The sequence below is a fragment of the Trachypithecus francoisi genome, unplaced genomic scaffold (assembly GCF_009764315.1).
Source record: "Trachypithecus francoisi isolate TF-2019V2 unplaced genomic scaffold, Tfra_2.0 Lachesis_group0, whole genome shotgun sequence".
NCBI classification, from domain to species: Eukaryota; Metazoa; Chordata; class Mammalia; order Primates; family Cercopithecidae; genus Trachypithecus; species Trachypithecus francoisi.
Genome location: NW_022681453.1, coordinates 66635957 through 66654542, shown reverse-complemented (window position 1 = coordinate 66654542; position 18586 = coordinate 66635957). Strand labels below are relative to the sequence as shown.

At 41.7% G+C, this 18586-nt stretch overlaps 1 protein-coding gene across 1 annotated transcript; it reads left to right on the top strand.

The window, feature by feature from the left end:
* Positions 1-384: 384 nt before the first annotated feature.
* Positions 385-16691, top strand: CSTA (cystatin A). Its single transcript, XM_033211038.1, has 3 exons — positions 385-592; positions 12495-12596; positions 16460-16691. Exons 1-3 carry the CDS (start codon positions 527-529, stop codon positions 16586-16588), a joined length of 297 nt encoding a protein of 98 aa, XP_033066929.1. The 5' UTR covers positions 385-526; the 3' UTR covers positions 16589-16691.
* Positions 16692-18586: the final 1895 nt, after the last annotated feature.

The window sequence follows — 18586 nt, the reverse complement described above, 5'->3', positions numbered from 1 at the left end:
ACATCTCCAGATATTTAAATAAGAGTAAAGAAGACACATCCAGCCAAGATCCTCCAGATACATCCTTTTGCTTTCTTTCTAAAGTCAAGTAAATTCTAAACTAACCTTGACATTATTAGTAAGTTTTGCTTTAAAAAAATAAAATTTTGTGTTAGAAGTTTTAAAACACTTGGAAATTCTAGTTGCAGTTTCAGATTTCATAATTCAGATGATGCAACAGGATGGAACCATTGTCAAAGAGAATGCGGGGATGTTTGATGCTTGTTAGGACATGATTCCTATACTTGCCCATTTGTTCATCCTCCAACCCCTCTTTCTTCCAAATTCCATGTAGTATATACTGTCCAGGAAGCAAGAAGACTTGCTTGGAGGCATACTCATTTTCCCCGTGCCTCTTTGCTATTTCTGGAAAATAAAGCATTCTATAGGCGGAGCTAGCGAATGCCTCTTTTAACACACGAGTCTCCACGCTTCCCTGTTCACTTTGGTTCCAGCATCCTGTCCAGCAAAGAAGCAATCAGCCAAAATGATACCTGGAGGCTTATCTGAGGCCAAATCCGCCACTCCAGAAATCCAGGAGATTGTTGATAAGGTGAGTTGATGCCATTCAGAGCCAAAATTTTGATTCATAAGTTGTCCTTGTGGATAGGATGTGGCTGAACATGAAAACCAGAAGTTTAGGATGTGTGTGACTTCATTCAGCTTTCTTTACAACTAAGATGAAATAAGAGCTTTTCAGATGAAACCTCGAATAATCCCCAAACTGTGAGTGTGACCTTCAGCGAATCACATTTCTTCTCTGAACTTCATTTTCTCCATGTGTAAAAGAAGAATTTGTATTGTATCATCTCTAAAGCTCTTACAAGATGTGATTCTAGGATTACTAATTCAGTTTCTGATGCAACTCTTCTAATCTCACCAAGTGAAGCCAACATGTAATTGAAGTCTAAGGTTATTAACAGTTTGATGAAGTAGTCCTGGAATGCACTGCAGGGAAATTTTTAAAACACAGATTGAACGAAGAATAACATTGTAAAGGCAATCTATTTACAAACTTCATACACTTTTGCCCAAATATACAGTGTTTTAGCCTTTTCAGAGTTAAAGAGTGATTCAGCTAATGGAGAAGAGAAGTGACAGTCTAGAGTGACTCCAAAATGTCATAGGCTGCCAAATTATATATGGAAAAATAGAACTCAATGTTGTTAGCGGATTGATATGTTTTTCTCTTCTTCTTTTTTGTTTTGTTTTGTTTTTAAGAGATGAGGTCTCACTCTGTCACCCAGGCTGGAGTGCAATGGTGTGATCATGGCTCACTGTAGCCTCAACTTCTCCAGCTCAGGCGATCCTCCCCACTCAGCCTCCTGGGTAGCTGGGATTACAGACTCATGCCACTACGCCTGGCTGATTTTGGAGGTTTTATTTTGCTTTTAGAGATAGAGTTTCATTCTGTTGCCAGACCAGTCTTGAATTCCTGGGCTCAAGCCATCCACTCACCTAGGCTTCCCAAAGTATTGGGATTACAGGTATGAGCTACCACACCCAGCCCTGATATATTTTTCTAAGTGTTGTGTGATTAGCTATCATCTAACTATGTAGTAAACATTTAGTTGCATATTTTGTGAAGGAAAACTTGTACAAATTACCATTTTAGGTTTTTAGTTTGTTACCTTATTTTCTTGTATTATTCCTTCTTGTTTTTTCTCTCTGAAACATCATTCTATGACAGCGTGGAACACAAGATCAGCTTTTGTGTGATCATAAGAGTTGGGATCCTGTATATTCAGGGAACTAGAAAGCTCTCTAAGGGGCCAGATGCCTAGAATCCCATCACTCATTCTTGGGGAGTAATTATTTCTCTTTCAAACGTTCTTTTTAAAAAATAAATATCTTGGAGCTTTTTTTCTGGGAGAGGATGTTAAGTCAGTAATTTCTTCGTGCGAATCCGCAGATCAGATCCATGTTCTCAAACTTGAATGTGCACATGAATCACCTGCAGGTCTTGATAAACCTTAGATTCTGATTCAGGGGGCCTGGGGTAGGTCTGAGATTCTGCATTTCTACCAGACTCCCAAGTGCTGCTGCTGCTGCCACCCATGGCCTCACTTGCCTGCAGAATCAGAGATATATGACATCCTACAAGGCCAGCAGGAGATGGGGCTTTCAAAGCCAGGGTGCAGGCTGGGTGTGGTGGCTCATGCCTATAATCCCAGGACTTTGGGAGGCTGAGGTGGTTGGATCACGAGGTCAGGAGTTCGAGACCAGCCTTGCCAACATGGTGAAACCCCATCTGTACTAAAAATACAAAAATTAGCTGGGGGTGGTGGCAGGTGCCTGTAATCCCAGCTACTCGGGAGGCTGAGGCAGAAGAATTACTCAAGCCTGGGATGCGGAGGTTGCAGTGAGCTGAGATAGTGCCACCGCACTCCAGTCTGGGCAACAAAGCAAGACCCTGCCTCAAAAAAGAAAGTCAGGGTGCCAAAATAAAATTTGTCTATTTCATTTGAAAAATGAAGGTAACACCTCTTGCCCTACCAATGTCAGAGCTGTAAGGACTAAGTGAGAAAATGTGCATAAAAATAACATGAAAATGAAAAAGAAATGTGCATAGGTGAGGCATCACAATTGTTTGCTTCAAATTTGTGGCTGAAAGCATCCCTGACCCTAAAAAATCCCCCTGAGACTCTCTAAGGACCAGAGCTGTAGGAAGACAGGGAAAAATAAATTTGAAATAGAGACAGTACAGAAAATTTTAATGATTTATTTAAAAATCTTTCGCTTGATTAGCAATAATTATTAATTTTTAAAATAAGAAGTTACCAGAGGGCCTTGCATTGTTAATAACACCTATCTGTGAGTCCCATCTTAAATTATAAAATTGATTTGAAAGTGTGTGTGTGGCAGAGAGGAAGCTGCTTCCCTTTGGCTCCAATGTCATCAGAGAGATAGAATGAGAGATAACTATTAAGAACAGCTACCTCACCCCAGAAAGGGGCTTTGCAGTTTTTAAAAGCTTGACCTCCATTCAAACTCTGATTTCATCTTCATAACCCCTGGGGCAGGCAGGGAAGATATTGTGTCTATCTTACAGATGATGAAACCAAGACTCAACGAGATTAAGAGTCACTTAGTTAAGCTGGGTGAGGTAGCTCAAGCCTGTAATCCCAGCACTTTGGGAGGCTGAGGCGGGCGGATCACCTGAGGTCAGGAGTTCAAGACCAGACTGGCCAACATGGTGAAACCCTATCCCTACTGAAAATACAAAAATTAGGCGGTGTGGTGGCAGGTGCCTGTAATCCCAGCTACCCAGAGGCTGAGGCAGGAGAATCACTTGAACTTGGGAGGCAGAGGCTGCAGTGAGCCAAGATCGCGACACTGTACTCCAGCCTGGGCCACAGAACGAGACTCCGTCTCAAAAAAAAAAAAAAAAAAAAAGAGTCACCTAGTTAAGAAGTTAGCTCACCCCCAGTGTCTGACTGCCTGCACTCTCCACCACACAGTGGCAGAACACAGAGGAGCTTTGTTGGGAAAGGGAAATACACTGAGTGGAGAGAGTGTGTTAAGTTTGTCTGCTCAGTGGAAGCACCAGCCTCAAATTTAAGTCAATATAGGAGGCCAGATCACCTGAGGTCAGGTTCAAGACCAGCCTGGTCAACATAGCGAAACCCGTCTCTACTAAAAATACAAAAATTAGCTGGGCATGGTGATGGGCGCCTGTAGTCCCAGCTACTCAGGAGGCTGAGGCAGGAGAATCGCTTGAACCCAGGAGGCGGAGGTTGGAGTGAGCCGAGATTGTGCCACTGCACTCCAGCCTGGATGACAGAACGAGACTCCATCTCAAAAAGTAAAAAAATTTTAAAATTTAAAAGTTAAAAAAAAAATTTTTTTAATCATTAGAGGGACAGGTGCGGTGGCTCATGGCTATAATCCCAGCACTTTTGGAGGCAGAGGCGGGCAGATTGCTTGATCTGGGGGATTCAAGGGCATCATGACAAAACCCTGTCTCTACCCCCTCGAAAATACAAAAAAAAAAAAAAAAAAATAGCCAGGTGGTACACACCTGTAGTCCCAGCTACTTGGGAGGCTTAGGTGAGATGATCACTTGCACCCAGGAAGTTGAGGATGCAGTGAGCCATGATCATGCCATGCACTCCAGCCTGACCAACAAAGTGAGACTTTGTCTCAAAAAATAAATAAATAAATAAATATAGGAAATGAATATCAATGAATCATTTCATGGTTGGTGCATTTCTTGTATATCTCCTAAGTGTCTAGCATTATGCTAATTATTATAGAAGCTACGTGAGGGCTGTAAGATATGGCCCCTGGCCTCTAGGAGTTTACAGGTTAGTTGGGAAAAATCGAGATATCTGGAACAGTATATCAAATAATATCCAATTAAGTACTTTTTCATAATCATAGGTTTTGGGCCAGAAAAGATGTTAGAGATTGCTGGTCAAACCTCCTTCCTTTCAGGTGAATAATTACTGTGAGGCAGTTCAGCTACTCCCGTGTTAAAGCCCGAATTATCACTTATCTGCCTTCTCTTGCAGGAGTGAGCCTTAGGGCACCATTCCCAGTTCAGTGTTAGAAGGTAGAGGAAGAGTTGGAAAACTCGTTGTAGTTTAGGAAGCACTTTCACATCAATTATATCATTTATGCCCCTACAAACAGCCCCAAGAGGCAAGTATTATTACAACCACTTTATAGGTGAGAAACTTGAGTCAATTCCTTCTCCAAAATTACAGTTAGGTCCCCATGCAGGAACAGGGAAAATGAGTAGGTGCTGGCAATTCAGGGACAATCTCCACTACCTGTCACTTTCTTGATAGTTTTACTTTTTTGATTTTTGAATGTATTTCTGTTTCTTAAAATCACCTGTTAAAGTGCAAGTATTCTCAGAGGAGCTGAAGTTTATCAGCTTTCCTTGGCCTTCTCAGAGAGCTTCTTAGTGGAAGGCCAACTGAAGAACCTCATTAGAAGGAGAGAAAGAAGGAAGAAAAAGATCATCACGTAGAGAAGGGAAGAGTATCAAAGACAAATGTTAACTGCATGGTCAAGGAATTTGATATCACAGTGAAAGAGGAATATTGGATGAGGGCAGAAAGAAAAGAAAGGCAAATAAAGGGGATGGCAATCGAGAAAACTTGAAAGTTTTCGAAGGCAGGGGAAATGAGTTTTCCCATTCTGAAAATAACAGAGACTGAATATGTCATTGTAGCATCATGTACTAAAGTACACTTGAAGAAAACCCTCTTCCAAGATTCTCTGTATTAGCTGAGGTCATTGCTATACTCATCTTTCCTATTTGGGAAGACAAGTTGTCAGGATGGAAAACAACTGTGGTCTTTTCATTCAGAAAACATTGATTAGGTAGACAGAACTGTGTGAATTGCTATGGGGGTAGCAGGGACATAAAATAGTGCCTGCCCTTGTGGAAATTTATAAAATAGAATGGATCTAAGAGGGACACATCCCAGAAAGACAGAGCCACACATAACTCCATTCATGAAAAGCCACAATCTGTATAATGAAGAACCAAATAAATGAATGGCCCAATAGCAAAAGCCTCCAGATCATTATTGCTAATTCATTATCTATATAATATGTTAATGAGCATTTGATGAGAATTCTGAGCATGTTTATGAGAAGGAAAGAAATGTTATTTAATTATTTTTAGAAGGGTTACTATACATGCAATGTGCATGCACACAATGAACACACACACACACACACACACACGCTCCCCTTACTCATAAACCTAATTGCTAAATACTATTCCTGTCTAACACACAGAACACGATTTTTGTCGGTCAGGACACCACACAAACACCTCATCTGCATACCATCCTGGGCACACCCTGGAACTTAGTATGTCATGGCTCTAACCCCATCCACAAATTTGCATTCCCCTCTCTGACCACAGCCTCTTCATTAGTCGCCTCTCCCACTGTCCCACACCCAAAGAACCTGCCATTTAGCCACACCAGAATCCTTCAGGCACCTACCTTCCCATCTTCATGAGAACACACCCAGGCCCACTCAGTCTCTCATCCAGCCTGGACCCCATGACAGGAGGATAGCCTCAAATACTCCTCCACTCATGATGATTTCCTTGGCCCTGGGAGCTCCTGGCTTTCTAATTCTCAATTAAAGGTCATGCCCACTGCCACCACTTTCTATGCAGCTACTACTGTTCCAGAATGAAAGAACTTTGCCAAAGCGAGGTGCAGAACCACAGAAAACTCACCCATTACAAACCTGTGGATTAATGCTGAACAACCCGGACAGGACCCAGGACTGCCAGAACATACTTTCAGTCATATTTGTTGGTCTTTTTCTAGAAACCCCACAAATGTAAATCTCTCTTCAGTTCCTCAATCCCTCCCACCCCCATGTTCCCTCCAGCAGGATGTCTCAGTTCCTACTCTTCTTACGCCAGCCGTCCCCAGCCTTTTTGGCACCTTTGTGGAAGGCAATTTTTCCACAGATGTGGTGGAGGGGACAGTTTTGGGATGAAGCTGTTCCACCTCAGATCATCAGGCATTATATTCTCATAAGGAGCACGCAACCTTGATCCCTTGCATGCAGTTCACAATAGGGTTCCCGCTCCTATGAAAATCTAATGGCGCCGCTAATCTGACAGGAGGCGGAGCTCAGGCCATAATCCTCACTGGCCCACTGCTCCCCTCCTGCTGTGCAGCCCAATTCCTAACAGGCGGTGGATGGCTACTGGTCTGCAGCCCAGGGGTTGGGGACTCCTGTCTTAGGAGATTGCAGGCCTCTGGTAAGAAAATGCCCCAGCTGACCCTATCTCTTGCTGGATCTCATTCCTCCCTAGACTCTGTTCTCCTCTCCTCAGCCAGCCCTTCCTCTCTTAGCCAGGTGACTTCATTTCTTGCATCCTCAATGCCTTGTCCCATAGTTTCTTCTTCCTTCAAAACATACTCAGATAACAAATGTCCACAAGTCGCATCTTACTGGCCCTATTGTCCTTTCATGTTACTATTCAAACTCTCCTTCCTTACTCTGTAAAACTCCCCCAAATGTAATCCATACACTTTGCCACCAATATCTTTCTATCTGTTTTCTCCTAAATTAGGCACAGTCCTATTGTTTCTGTAGAATGACTACAGATTAGAGGGAAAGCCTAGGTGTTGGGTGCCTCATGGCTCAAATCCTCAGATCTCAGAGAATAAATACCTCACTAAGATTCATGCTCAGTAACAATGAGAAATGCTTGAAGAACTCTGGGGTAAATGCATCATACCAGGTGCTCCTCCCCGGTAACCTCCTCCCCTGGCTAGAGACCAAGCGACAAACCTCCTCTGTATTCCTTCAGCTCCCGTCACCATCACACATGGCAGACTGAGAAAGGTGAAGGCCAACTGCATTCAGCAGGAGATGTGTCCATTCACCACCAGTCTCCCACCACCGTTCCCAGCTGGCCTGCATCCTCCTAGTGCCCATCCTGGGGAGTCTTTCAGTGCCAAGCTACCTTCTGAGACTTAAGGTTTCACTAACAAGCTCCCCTACTCTGCCCCTTTCCCTGCTCCTCCACTCAAATCTCATCACTCAGGTCCACGTCATCTAACATTAAACCACGCAAATCTATTTTACTGGAAAGAGGGAGGGAGGCTGCAAGTTACAAGTAGAGTGAACCAGAAATCAAGGTCCACAGTCTGACAGGTGCCAGAGCACTTCAAGAAACAAACCAGATCTTTTAAATCCCCCCTCTCATGGAAAATTCTGCATTTGTGGATTACACAGATACGATGGAAAGGTTAAAGATTTAGATATATTTCTAGGACAGATAGAAATGAATACTTGGGGCCAGCCATGGTGGCTCACCCCTGTAATCACAGCACTTTGGGAGGCCAAGGCGAGTGGATCACCTGAGGCCAGGAGTTCGAGACCAGCCTGGCAAACACGGTGAAATTCGGTCTCTCCAAAAATATAAAAAATTAGCTGGGAATGGTGGCAGATGCCTATAGTCCCAGCTATTCAGGAGGCTGAGGCAGAAGAACTGCTTAAACCTAGGAGGGAGAGGTTGTAGTGAGTTAAGATCATGCCACTGCACTCCAGCCTAGGTGACAGAGCAAGATTCCATGAAAGAAAGAGAGAGAAGAAAGAAGAAAGAAAGAAAGAAAGAAAGAAAGAAAGAAAGAAAGAAAGAGAGAGAGAAAGAAAGAGAGAGAAAGAGAGGGAGTGAGGAAGGAAGGAAGGAAGCAGGGAAGGAAGGAAGGAATGAAGTAAGGAAGGAAGGGAGGGATGGAGGGAGGAAGGAAGGAAGGAAAAGAAAGGAAAAAGAAATGAAAGAAAGAAAGAAAGAGAAAGAAAGAAAGAAAGAAAGAAAGAAAGAAAGAAAGAAAGAAGAAAGAGAAAAGAAAAGAAAAGAAAGACTGGCTGGCTTAGGATATGTGCTTAAAAAAACATGACTGGCCGGGCGCGGTGGCTCAAGCCTGTAATCCCAGCACTTTGGGAGGCCGAGACGGGCGGATCACGAGGTCAGGAGATCGAGACCATCCTGGCTAATACGGTGAAACGCCGTCTCTACTAAAAAAAATACAAAAAACTAGCCGGGCGACGAGGCGGGCGCCTGTAGTCCCAGCTACTCGGGAGGCTGAGACAGGAGAATGGCGTGAACCCGGGAGGTGGAGCTTGCAGTGAGCTGAGATCCGGCCACTGCACTCCAGCCTGGGCGACAGAGTGAGACTCCGTCTCAAAAAAAAAAAAAAAAAAAATGACTGAAAAGCAGAAGGACCACAGATCAGATATATAAGTTATCAGGCAAGGACTTTAAAATAACTATGATTAATAATTTTTCAACTTTAAGCAGTCATGCTCAACCCATAGCCTCAGATTCCTCATTTATAAAATGAGGTGTAAATGGATACTTTGGGGATTAGTGTAGAGATTAGCCCTTTCAAACTCAGCTCCTAATTTGAGTGGTGTCCAATGCTGTCCACCCCTCCTTTGGAATCTCAAAAGGCTTTGGAAAGGGACCCTAAGACAGTAACCCGTTTCCTTACCCTGCTTCTCTGTGCACCCTTTCTCCGCTCTCTTGCCCCTAGCTCTTCCCACTTCTGGTTTGTTCTCACTGTTTGTCTTCTCCCTTTCTCCACTTTGAAATTTCATTTCCATCTCAACAGAGCAGTCGCATTTTTCCCATCTATTCTCAAGGTTACAGGAGAACTGAGTAGTGGTCCGTGGAGTGTTTGGCCTTTCAGCAGTGGTCTGAGAGCTCACAGTTTGCATATGTCTACATTTTGAAAACAGTTCTGGTACTCAAACTGAGGCATCAGTAGTAAGGGATTCAAAACATCTGCCCAGGGAGGATTGTTTGAGTCCAGGAGTTTGAGACTGCGGTGAACTATGATCACACCACTGCACTCCAGCCTGGGTGAGGGGGAGATCCTGTTTCTTAAATTAAAAAAAAAAACAAAAAACAAAAAACTGCCCACTGATGGGAAAGACTGCCTCGGGAAAATTCTAGATGCATTGGAGACCTGATTGAAGTTGTATGGACATGAAATGCTTTCGTGAAGGGCACAAAGGCAAGTTCTCAATAAACAAGGTATATTTAATACAGAGTTATATCCTTTTTCCTCCAAAGGATAGAAAAGAATTGAGGTTGAAGGACAAACCCACAGATATAAAGACAACAGGAGATAGGCAAGTACCACCTCAGAAACAGCAATAAAATTTTGGAAGATGGAAAACAGATGAACAATGGAAAATGCTGAGCAGTCTAAACAGAAGCTAAGCCCACGGAGGGGAAAGTCTAAGCCAGAAGCAAGCAGATTCACCTGCAGAACATCACAAAGGCGCAGGCATGAACAACACCAAAAACTCGTAGCCAGGAGTAAGGCCTGGGACCAAAAGCAAGAGGACTGATCTGTATGAGGGACAGTGAGACCTCCCCGAGTTCCTTTTCCCTCACTGTCTTCCACCCTGGCAAAAGACAAGCTTTACACTTAGCAGGAATTGAGTCAAGAGCTCGTAGTAGACTCTTGCATATCAGGCCCAGCTGAGAGTGGGAATGAAGTACTATACAGAAAGCTGATGGGTTCCGTAAAAATTTACATATTAAATTTGGGACTCTGTCTCCCTTCTCATGCTTGGTTCGGGAATGCTGACATTGAAACCCAACCCATATCCCTCCATGGTAGACAGAATGATGGCCCTCCAAAGATGTCCATGTCCTAATCCCTGGAACCTGTGACTAGGTTCCTTTATACAGCAAAAGAGACTTTGCAGGTGTGATTAAATTAAGGCTCTCAAGATAGAGAGGTTATCCTGGATTATCCAGGTAAGCCCATGCAACCACAGGGTCTTTATTAGAATTATACCCAAATACTGCACTCTAGTTAGTATATTGTTTTCCACAGGGGCATAGGTCAGCAATTCTGAAATTATTTTATGTATACACTAGAACTGAACAAATAGGCAAATACATTGCAAATAAGAAGAACCAGGATTCTTCCTCAGCGTTTGAGAAAGGAGTTATAATAAGGAAAGGGGAAAAGCTAAATGAGTCCTGTAGTATTTGATTTTTTAAATTAAATTAAATTAATTAATTAATTAATTTTTATTTATTTATTTATGTTTGAGGTGGAGTTTCACGCTTGTTGCCCAGGCGGGAGTGCAATGGTATGATCTCACCTCACTGCAACCTCCACCTCCCAGGTTCAAGCGATTCTCCTGCTTCAGCCTCCCAAGTAGCTGGAATTACAGACACCCAACACTGTGCCCGGCTCATTTTTGTATTTTTAGTAGAGACGGGGTTTTATCATGTTGGTCAGGCTGGTCTCAAACTCCTGACCTCAAGTGATCCACCCGCCTCAGCCTCCCAAAGAGCTGGGATTACAGGCATGAGCCACCATGCCCAGCCATGGTATTTGATTTTAATCAGAGGAAAAAAATATATATATATGTGTGATACACATACACACCCATACGCACACATATATAATGACACACACATAAATGTGTGTATATGCACACACATATACAAATGAGTAAAGATGTATGCACGTGTGTGTGAGTACACATATTATTTTGTAGCCCTTTCCACTGAGTGGGCCTAGAAGCAATGACATCTAGTAACAAGAGACACAGCACCCAAATCTTGGGTCTTAAATACCATTCTCCAATAAAAGGAGTGGGGACTCCTTGGAGAAATAGTTGATTCCAGCGAGGAGGCAAGGAAACTTCAAGATAAACCTGGAACATCTGACTCTACTTCCGTAAAGTCAGAAAGTTAGGAAGTGCTTATAAAATGATGGAGACGTGTTGAAAGGACACAGGCATCAAGTGAAGGAGCTCCCAATGGCCAAATCTAGGACATTTGAGTAACAAAATAAAGAGTAATGAATTGTAATCCACAGAGTAAAATAAATATCCATGAGTCATATTAATATAAAATAAGTAATTGACTACATGAAGAGGAGAGAACAGCTCTTCCTTACAGTAGAATTGCAAATAATAAATGTACAAGAAATTATTTTTTAAATTACCATTTGGCCAACACCACAATTAATCATTGTTGTAGGCAAGAACCATCAATGGATGCTAAAATTCATGAATGAAAGTACAGCGAGAAACAAGACTCCTCACAAGACACTTACTAATTACAAAGGGAAAAAAATGGTAACTTTACAGTGGAGAAACCTGGCAGACATCCTAAGCGATCAAAATTAACATCACCAGTAATGAAATGTAGCTCCTGATAGGATGCACTTAAGCACAACATCACTTTTGTGCTATCCTTACAAATATGTATAATACTAACATAAGAGGAGATGACACAAACCTAAATTGAGGGACATTCTGCCATTTAACAGGCCAGTATTCTTCGAAAACATCAAGGTTGTGAACAACAAAGGAATGAACCCAGATTGTACAAGACTGAGTAGAAATGACAACTAAATGCAATGTAGGATCCTGCATGAGATCCTGGAGCAGAGAAGAGACATTTTCAGGATAACTGGCAAAATTCTGATAAGGTTTAGAGACTACTTAATAGTGATATACCATGTTAATTTCCTGATTTTGATGATTATACTATGTTATGTAAAATGGCAAAATTAGGGGAACTGTAAATGATATAAGAGAATTCATTATACTAATTTTACAACTTTTAAGTCTGAAATTATTTTAAAATAATGTTTTAATCAAGTAGTAATTATTGCTCTACTGATTTTTGTTAATCAAAGATATATATAACTCTTAGAGTTTAACAGTCAAAATGCTCCTATATTGCATTACCACACTGAGTTTATGTGAATTCAGCCTAAAGCAACAAAATTTGATGTTTTAATCTATGTAATTGTATTAAAATAGGACTTTTCTATTGAAATAATAAAAATAGCTCATAGATTTCATTACCATCTTTGAAGACTTTTAGGAGGATGAGGTTCCCAGATGTGTACGTCACATAGATGGAGTCTAATATAGCTTTGATTATTTGTTTCCTCTTTTCTTTTATTTAGGTTAAACCACAGCTTGAAGAAAAAACAAATCAGAGTTACGAAAAATTGGAAGCTGTGGAGTATAAAACTCAAGTCGTTGCTGGAATAAATTACTACATTAAGGTTAGAGTTCAGTACCTACTTTAGCGCCAAAAGATCTATTTCTCATTTTATGTAAAATGTTCCCTGATTTCCCTACCATATAATTCCTTCCTTACAGTTGTCCTAAATTAAGATGCCCAGCATGATTCCTTCCAAGTGGTAGACTCTCAAATTTGGTAAATGATGTTGATACCATTTTTTTTCTTGTGAATTCAGAAAGCTTTATTACATTGATTCTTGATTTCTGGAAATTGTATAGAAAAAGATTTCATAACAGTTCAGGGCATGCTGGATTTGTGGTTGTACTGCTTCTTAGGTAAGGAGGCAGGATCACGTCTCATCTGCCTGAAGGCGTGGGGCTGGACCACATGGTATCTTGAAGCCGATTCCACCTCAAAGCTGTATGATTCTATATGTCTAAATTAAATAAATTAAAGTAACGACTCAAATCATTAGCTGGGAAAATAATTTAAACCTTTTTTGTCCTTTAAATAAGCATTTTGATTAATATAATGTAAATATTATTTTGTAATTCAAATTAGTAGATTTAACTTATGGCACTCTAGGTATAGTTTAAAGCAGTGGAGTAGTTAAAATAGTTTAAAAGTTAATTTTATAGCTCTGTCAGAAAATTACACAATGCATTGATCCAGTTCTAATTGAAGGTATCAAGATGAAACCAATTGAACAAGTCAACCATGAATATTTAAGAGCCATTTTTGTCCTTATGTATTAAGAAGATGATAATTCTGATTTTAAAAATGAAAACAAATATTAAAGTATATTTACTTAATCTTTACTTAACTATTCGACCAGGGCACAGTGTGGCTTATTTCTCTTTAACAAACAATTCAATTAAAATATAAACATTTTAAAAGACGTTTTCAGCAAAAAATAAACATAAGTAAGTGGAGCTAGTCAGCTTAGCATAAGAAAGTTTCAGTACCGAGCTATGTACATGGATCAGCCCTGTTCTGCCAAATGTGAGCTCCTGGTAAAGACCAGGTCCCGGGGAGACACATGTCACAGAGGACCCTGTTGTATCCTCAGAAAACAATGGCACCATTTCCTCCATTTTCAATCTGATTTCTTCATGGCTGGAAAAGACCGTTTTCCAGTTAAAAATGATTATGTGCAAAGATAGGAAACATTCCATCAACATTAGAATATTTATTTTAATAATTTATGATTAATTCAAATGCATACATTTCACATATTACCAGCTCACATGTCTCTTCAACAGTTCATCAGATAATTATCTTGAAAATTTCTGCCTGAAAATTTCTTCTCTTGACCACCCTTTTGCCCTCTCTTAATCAGTCTCCTCTCTCTCTCTCTCTCTCTCTCTCTCTCTCTCTCTCTCTCTCTCTGTCTCTTTCTCTCTCTGTCTCTCTCATCTTTTCTTCCTTCTGCTATCATATTTTTCCTACTGGATCTCAGCCACTGATCCCAGTTCCCTTTTACTTCCTGGTAGTCTGGCTGTCGATCCCTTTGCTCTGAACCTCTCTAGATTTAAGGTCTTGCCAGTGAGGAGACCTTCTCTACGTATTTCAAGTACCTACCAAGAGGCAGGTGGTAGAATGGGAAAGACCACAGGCTTAGGTGTCAGAGTGTCCTGGGTTTGAACTCTTGAAGCTCCTCCTCCTCTCTGAGCCTTCATTCCCTTATCTGCACAATGAGGGTAATAATCTACTTCGCAGGGTGTTGTGAGGAATAAATAAGCTGGAAATTTATTGAGCACTTACAATTCATCATGCACTATTCTAAGAACGGGGCTTGTATTACCTCATTTAATCCTCACAACAAATCTGTGAGATAAGTACAATCACTTCTCTTGGGTTACCAATGAAAAAATTGAGCTCCAGGGTGGTGAAGAGACTAAAAAAGTCATACAACTGTAAGATCTGAGTCAGGATTTGAGCCCAGATAGACTGAGCTTAACTACTGGCTGTGCTGCCTCTAATACAAAGCACAAAATAAGAGCTTTTAAAAGGTTACACTGGCCTGGTGTGGTGTGGTTCACGCCTGTAATCCCAACACTTTGGGAGACCAAGGCGGGGGTATAGCTTGAAGCCAGGAGTTTGAGATCAGCCTGGGCAACATAGCAAGACCTTGTCTCTACAAAGAAAATGTTTTAATTACCTAGGCATGGTGATGCACACCAGTAGTCCTAGCTACTTGGGAAGATGAGGTAGAAGGATCACTTGAGCCGAGGAGTTTGAGGTTACAGTGAGCTGAGATCGCACCACTGCACTGCAGCCCACGCAACAGAGCGAGGCCTCATTCCCCCATCAGTACCCTCCAAAGAGGTTACATTGTAGAGTGAAAAGAATGTAGATGCTAGAGCCTAACAAATCTGGGTTTGAATATTGGCTGTGCCACTTATTAGCTGAGAGATTTGTGGAAAATCACTTAATCTCTCTTACTCTGCTTCCACATCTGTAAAATTTCATTGCTCCACCTTTCTTCAGGCCTATAATATAAGTTAATATAATCATTTATATAAAATGTTCATCACAGTGTCTGGCTAACAGTAAACATTTGATATATGGCATTTGTTAAAATTAGGATAGGAAGTGACATCAGAAGCACAATAAATATTTTTATAAGACAAAGCATTTATTGTCTCAAGCAAGAACCAAAGTAAAAATTCTTACCATAATTTTCCAGGTCTCAGATTCATGTCCAAACTGCTGCTTCAACCTTCATACCAATGACTTCCTAGCAAAACCCCTTAGCTTTTTTTTTTTTTTTTCTTTTTTGAGACAGAGTTTCACTCTCTCGCTCAGGTTGGAGTGCAGTGGCACAATCTCGGCTCTCTGCAACCTCCATCTCCCAGATTCAAGTGATTCTCCTGCTTCAGCCTCCCAGGTAGCTGGGATTATAGGTGTGCACCACCATGCCCAGCTAATTTTGTATTTTTAGTAGAGATCAGGTTTCACCATGTTGGCCAGGTTTGTCTCAAACTCCTGACCTCAGGTGATCCACCCGCCTCGGCCTCCCAAAATGCTGGGATTATAGGCGTGAGCCACAGTGCCCGATCCCTTCACTCTAGAAGGGAGGGTGTCCGCCCCCTGGGCTCTGCTCAATCTTACCAGTGGGTGTTTATAAAGTAGGTGCTGATATAGGTATACGAACCCTGCATCCCAAATTTTCTAGGGCAATTCTGATTTTCTTTTCCCTTATCAGACTGTATGGCAAATAAAGTGTCCCAAGTTGGGAGTCAGAAAACAGCATCACCAAAAATATAGGCTGTCACTGGTTTTCTTGCTCCATGCATCTTTGAAAATAAAATGCTGTCCTTTGTGCCCAGATTATACTAAAAAAAATAACAAAGTAAACCTAGGACCTATGCCTCTTGCCATGCCATTAGTCTACAATTTTTTTTTTTTTTTTTTTTTTAGGCAGAGTCTCGCTCTATCACTCAGGCTGGAGTGCAGCAGTGCGATCTCGGCTCACTGCAACCTTCTCCTCCTGGGTTCAAGTGATTCTCCTGCCTCAGTCTCCCGAGTAGCTGGGATTACAGGCATGCACCACCATGCCTGGCTAATTTTTTGTATTTTTAGTAGAGACAGGGTTTCACCATGCTGGCCAGGCTGGTCTCGAACTCCTGACCTCATGATCCACCTGCCTCAGCTTCCCAAAGTACTAGGATTACAGTTGGGAGCCACGATGCCCAGCCTACTCTACTCTTTCTCTCCTAAAATAAGGTGGTGGATTTATGAATACAAAGAGTCTAAGAATGGGTGGACTAGGTCTAGCAATGCTATTCCTCAGCAGCTTTTTGGATAGAAGTCTTTATAGACCTGTAGCTCTCTCACTTAATGTAGACCCATTTGAATAAATCTCCTTTTGCTTTCTCTTTTTTTTTAAATACTTTTCAGGTACGAGCAGGTGATAATCATTATATGCACTTGAAAGTATTCAAAAGTCTTCCTGGACAAAATGAGGACTTGGTACTTAGTGGATACCAGGCTGACAAAAACAAGGACGATGAGCTGACCGGCTTTTAGCAGCATGTTCCCAAAGTGTTCTGATTCCTTCCACTGGCTACTGAGTCATGATCCTTGCTGATAAATAAAACCATCAATAAAGAAGCATTCTTTTCCAAAGAAATTATTTCTTCAATTATTTCTCATTTATTGTATTAAGTAGAAATTACCTTTTCTTTCTCAAAATCAGTGCTATTGCTTTAGAGTATAAATTCCATATAAATTGATGGCAATTGGAAATCTTATAAAAACTAGTCAAGCCTAATGCAACTGGCTAAAGGATAGTACCACACTCACCCCCACCATAGGCAGGCCAGATCACAGACTATCAGTTCGTCAGCCTCCTTGTTCCCTGTGGCTGCTGATAACCCAACATTCCATCTCTACCCTCATATTTTAAAATTAAATCAAGTATTTTACAAAGGGTGTGTATGTGTATGTGTGTGTGTGTGTGTGTGTGTATTTTTTTTTTTTTTTTGAGATGGAGTCTTGTTCTATCACCCAGGCTGGAGTGCAATGGCTCAATCTTGGCTCACTGCAACCTCCGCCTCCTGGGTTCAAGCGATTCTCCTGTCTCAGCCTCCCAAGTGGCTGGGATTACAGGCGCCCACCACCGCACCTGGCTAATTTTTGTATTTTTAGTAGAGACAGGGTTTTGCCATGTTGGCCAGGCTGGTTTCGAACTCCTGACCCTAGGTGATCTGCCCACCTCAGCCTCCCAAAGTGCTGGAATTACAGGCGTGAGCCACCATGCCTGGCCTATATTTTTATTCTGAAACAAACTTAAACATAGAGAAAAGTTGCAAAAAAAAAAATACAACTTTTTTTTCCTGGACATTTGAGACTTCAGTTACTTACCATAATGCCCCATCACCAACAAATACTTCAGTGTGCATTTCCTACAAACAAGGATATTCTCCTGCAAAACTGAAATACAACCATCAAAATCAGGAAATTGGCAGGTCATAGTGGCTCATGCCTACAATCCCAGCACTTTGGTAGGCCAAGGCAGCAGGATTGCTTGAGGACAGGAATTCAAGACAAACCTGGGCAACATAGCAAGACCATGCCTCTACAAAAAAAAAAAAAAAAATTAAAATTTAGCTGGGCATGGTGGTATACACCCGTAGTACTAGCTACTTGGGAGGCTGAAGTGGGGGGATGGCTTGAACCCAGGAACTCGAGGCTACAGTGAGCTATACTCATGCCACTGCACTCCAGCCTGGGTGACAGAGAGAGACCACGTCTCTAAAAAAATAAAAATTAAAAATAATAGGAAATTAACACTGATATACTGGTAGCATCTAATCCCCAGACACCATTCAAATTACCCCAATTGTCCCAATAATGTCATTTATGACAACAAGATCCAAGCCAGGTGAGGTGGCAAGCACCTGTAGTCCTAGCTACTCAGGTGGCAGAGGCAGGAGGATCTCCAGAGGCCAGAAGTTCAAGGCCATGGTGTGCAATGATCATGCCCGTGAATAGCTACTGCTGGGCAACATAGCAAGACACCATCTCAAAAAACAGATCCAATCCAAAATCACATGTTCCATTTAATTGCCATTTTCCTCTTGTTTAATACCTTTATTGAGACATAAATGGAAACATACAACTTACTCATTTAAACTGTACAGGTGAATGGTTTTATACCACATTCACAAATGTATGCAAACCTCACACAATTTTAGAAGATTTTCATCACCTCAAAAAGAAGTCTCGCCGGGCGCGGTGGCTCAAGTCTGTAATCCCAGCACTTTGGGAGGCCGAGACGGGTGGATCACGAGGTCAGGAGATCGAGACCATCCTGGCTAACACTGTGAAACCCCGTCTCTACTAAAAATACAAAAAACTAGCCGGGCGAGGTGGCGGCGCCTGTAATCCCAGCTACTCGGGAGGCTGAGGCAGGAGAATGGCGTAAACCCGGGAGGCGGAGCTTACAGTGAGCTGAGATCTGGCCACTGCACTCCAGCCTGGGTGACAGAGCGAGACTCCGTCTCAAAAAAAAAAAAAAAAAAA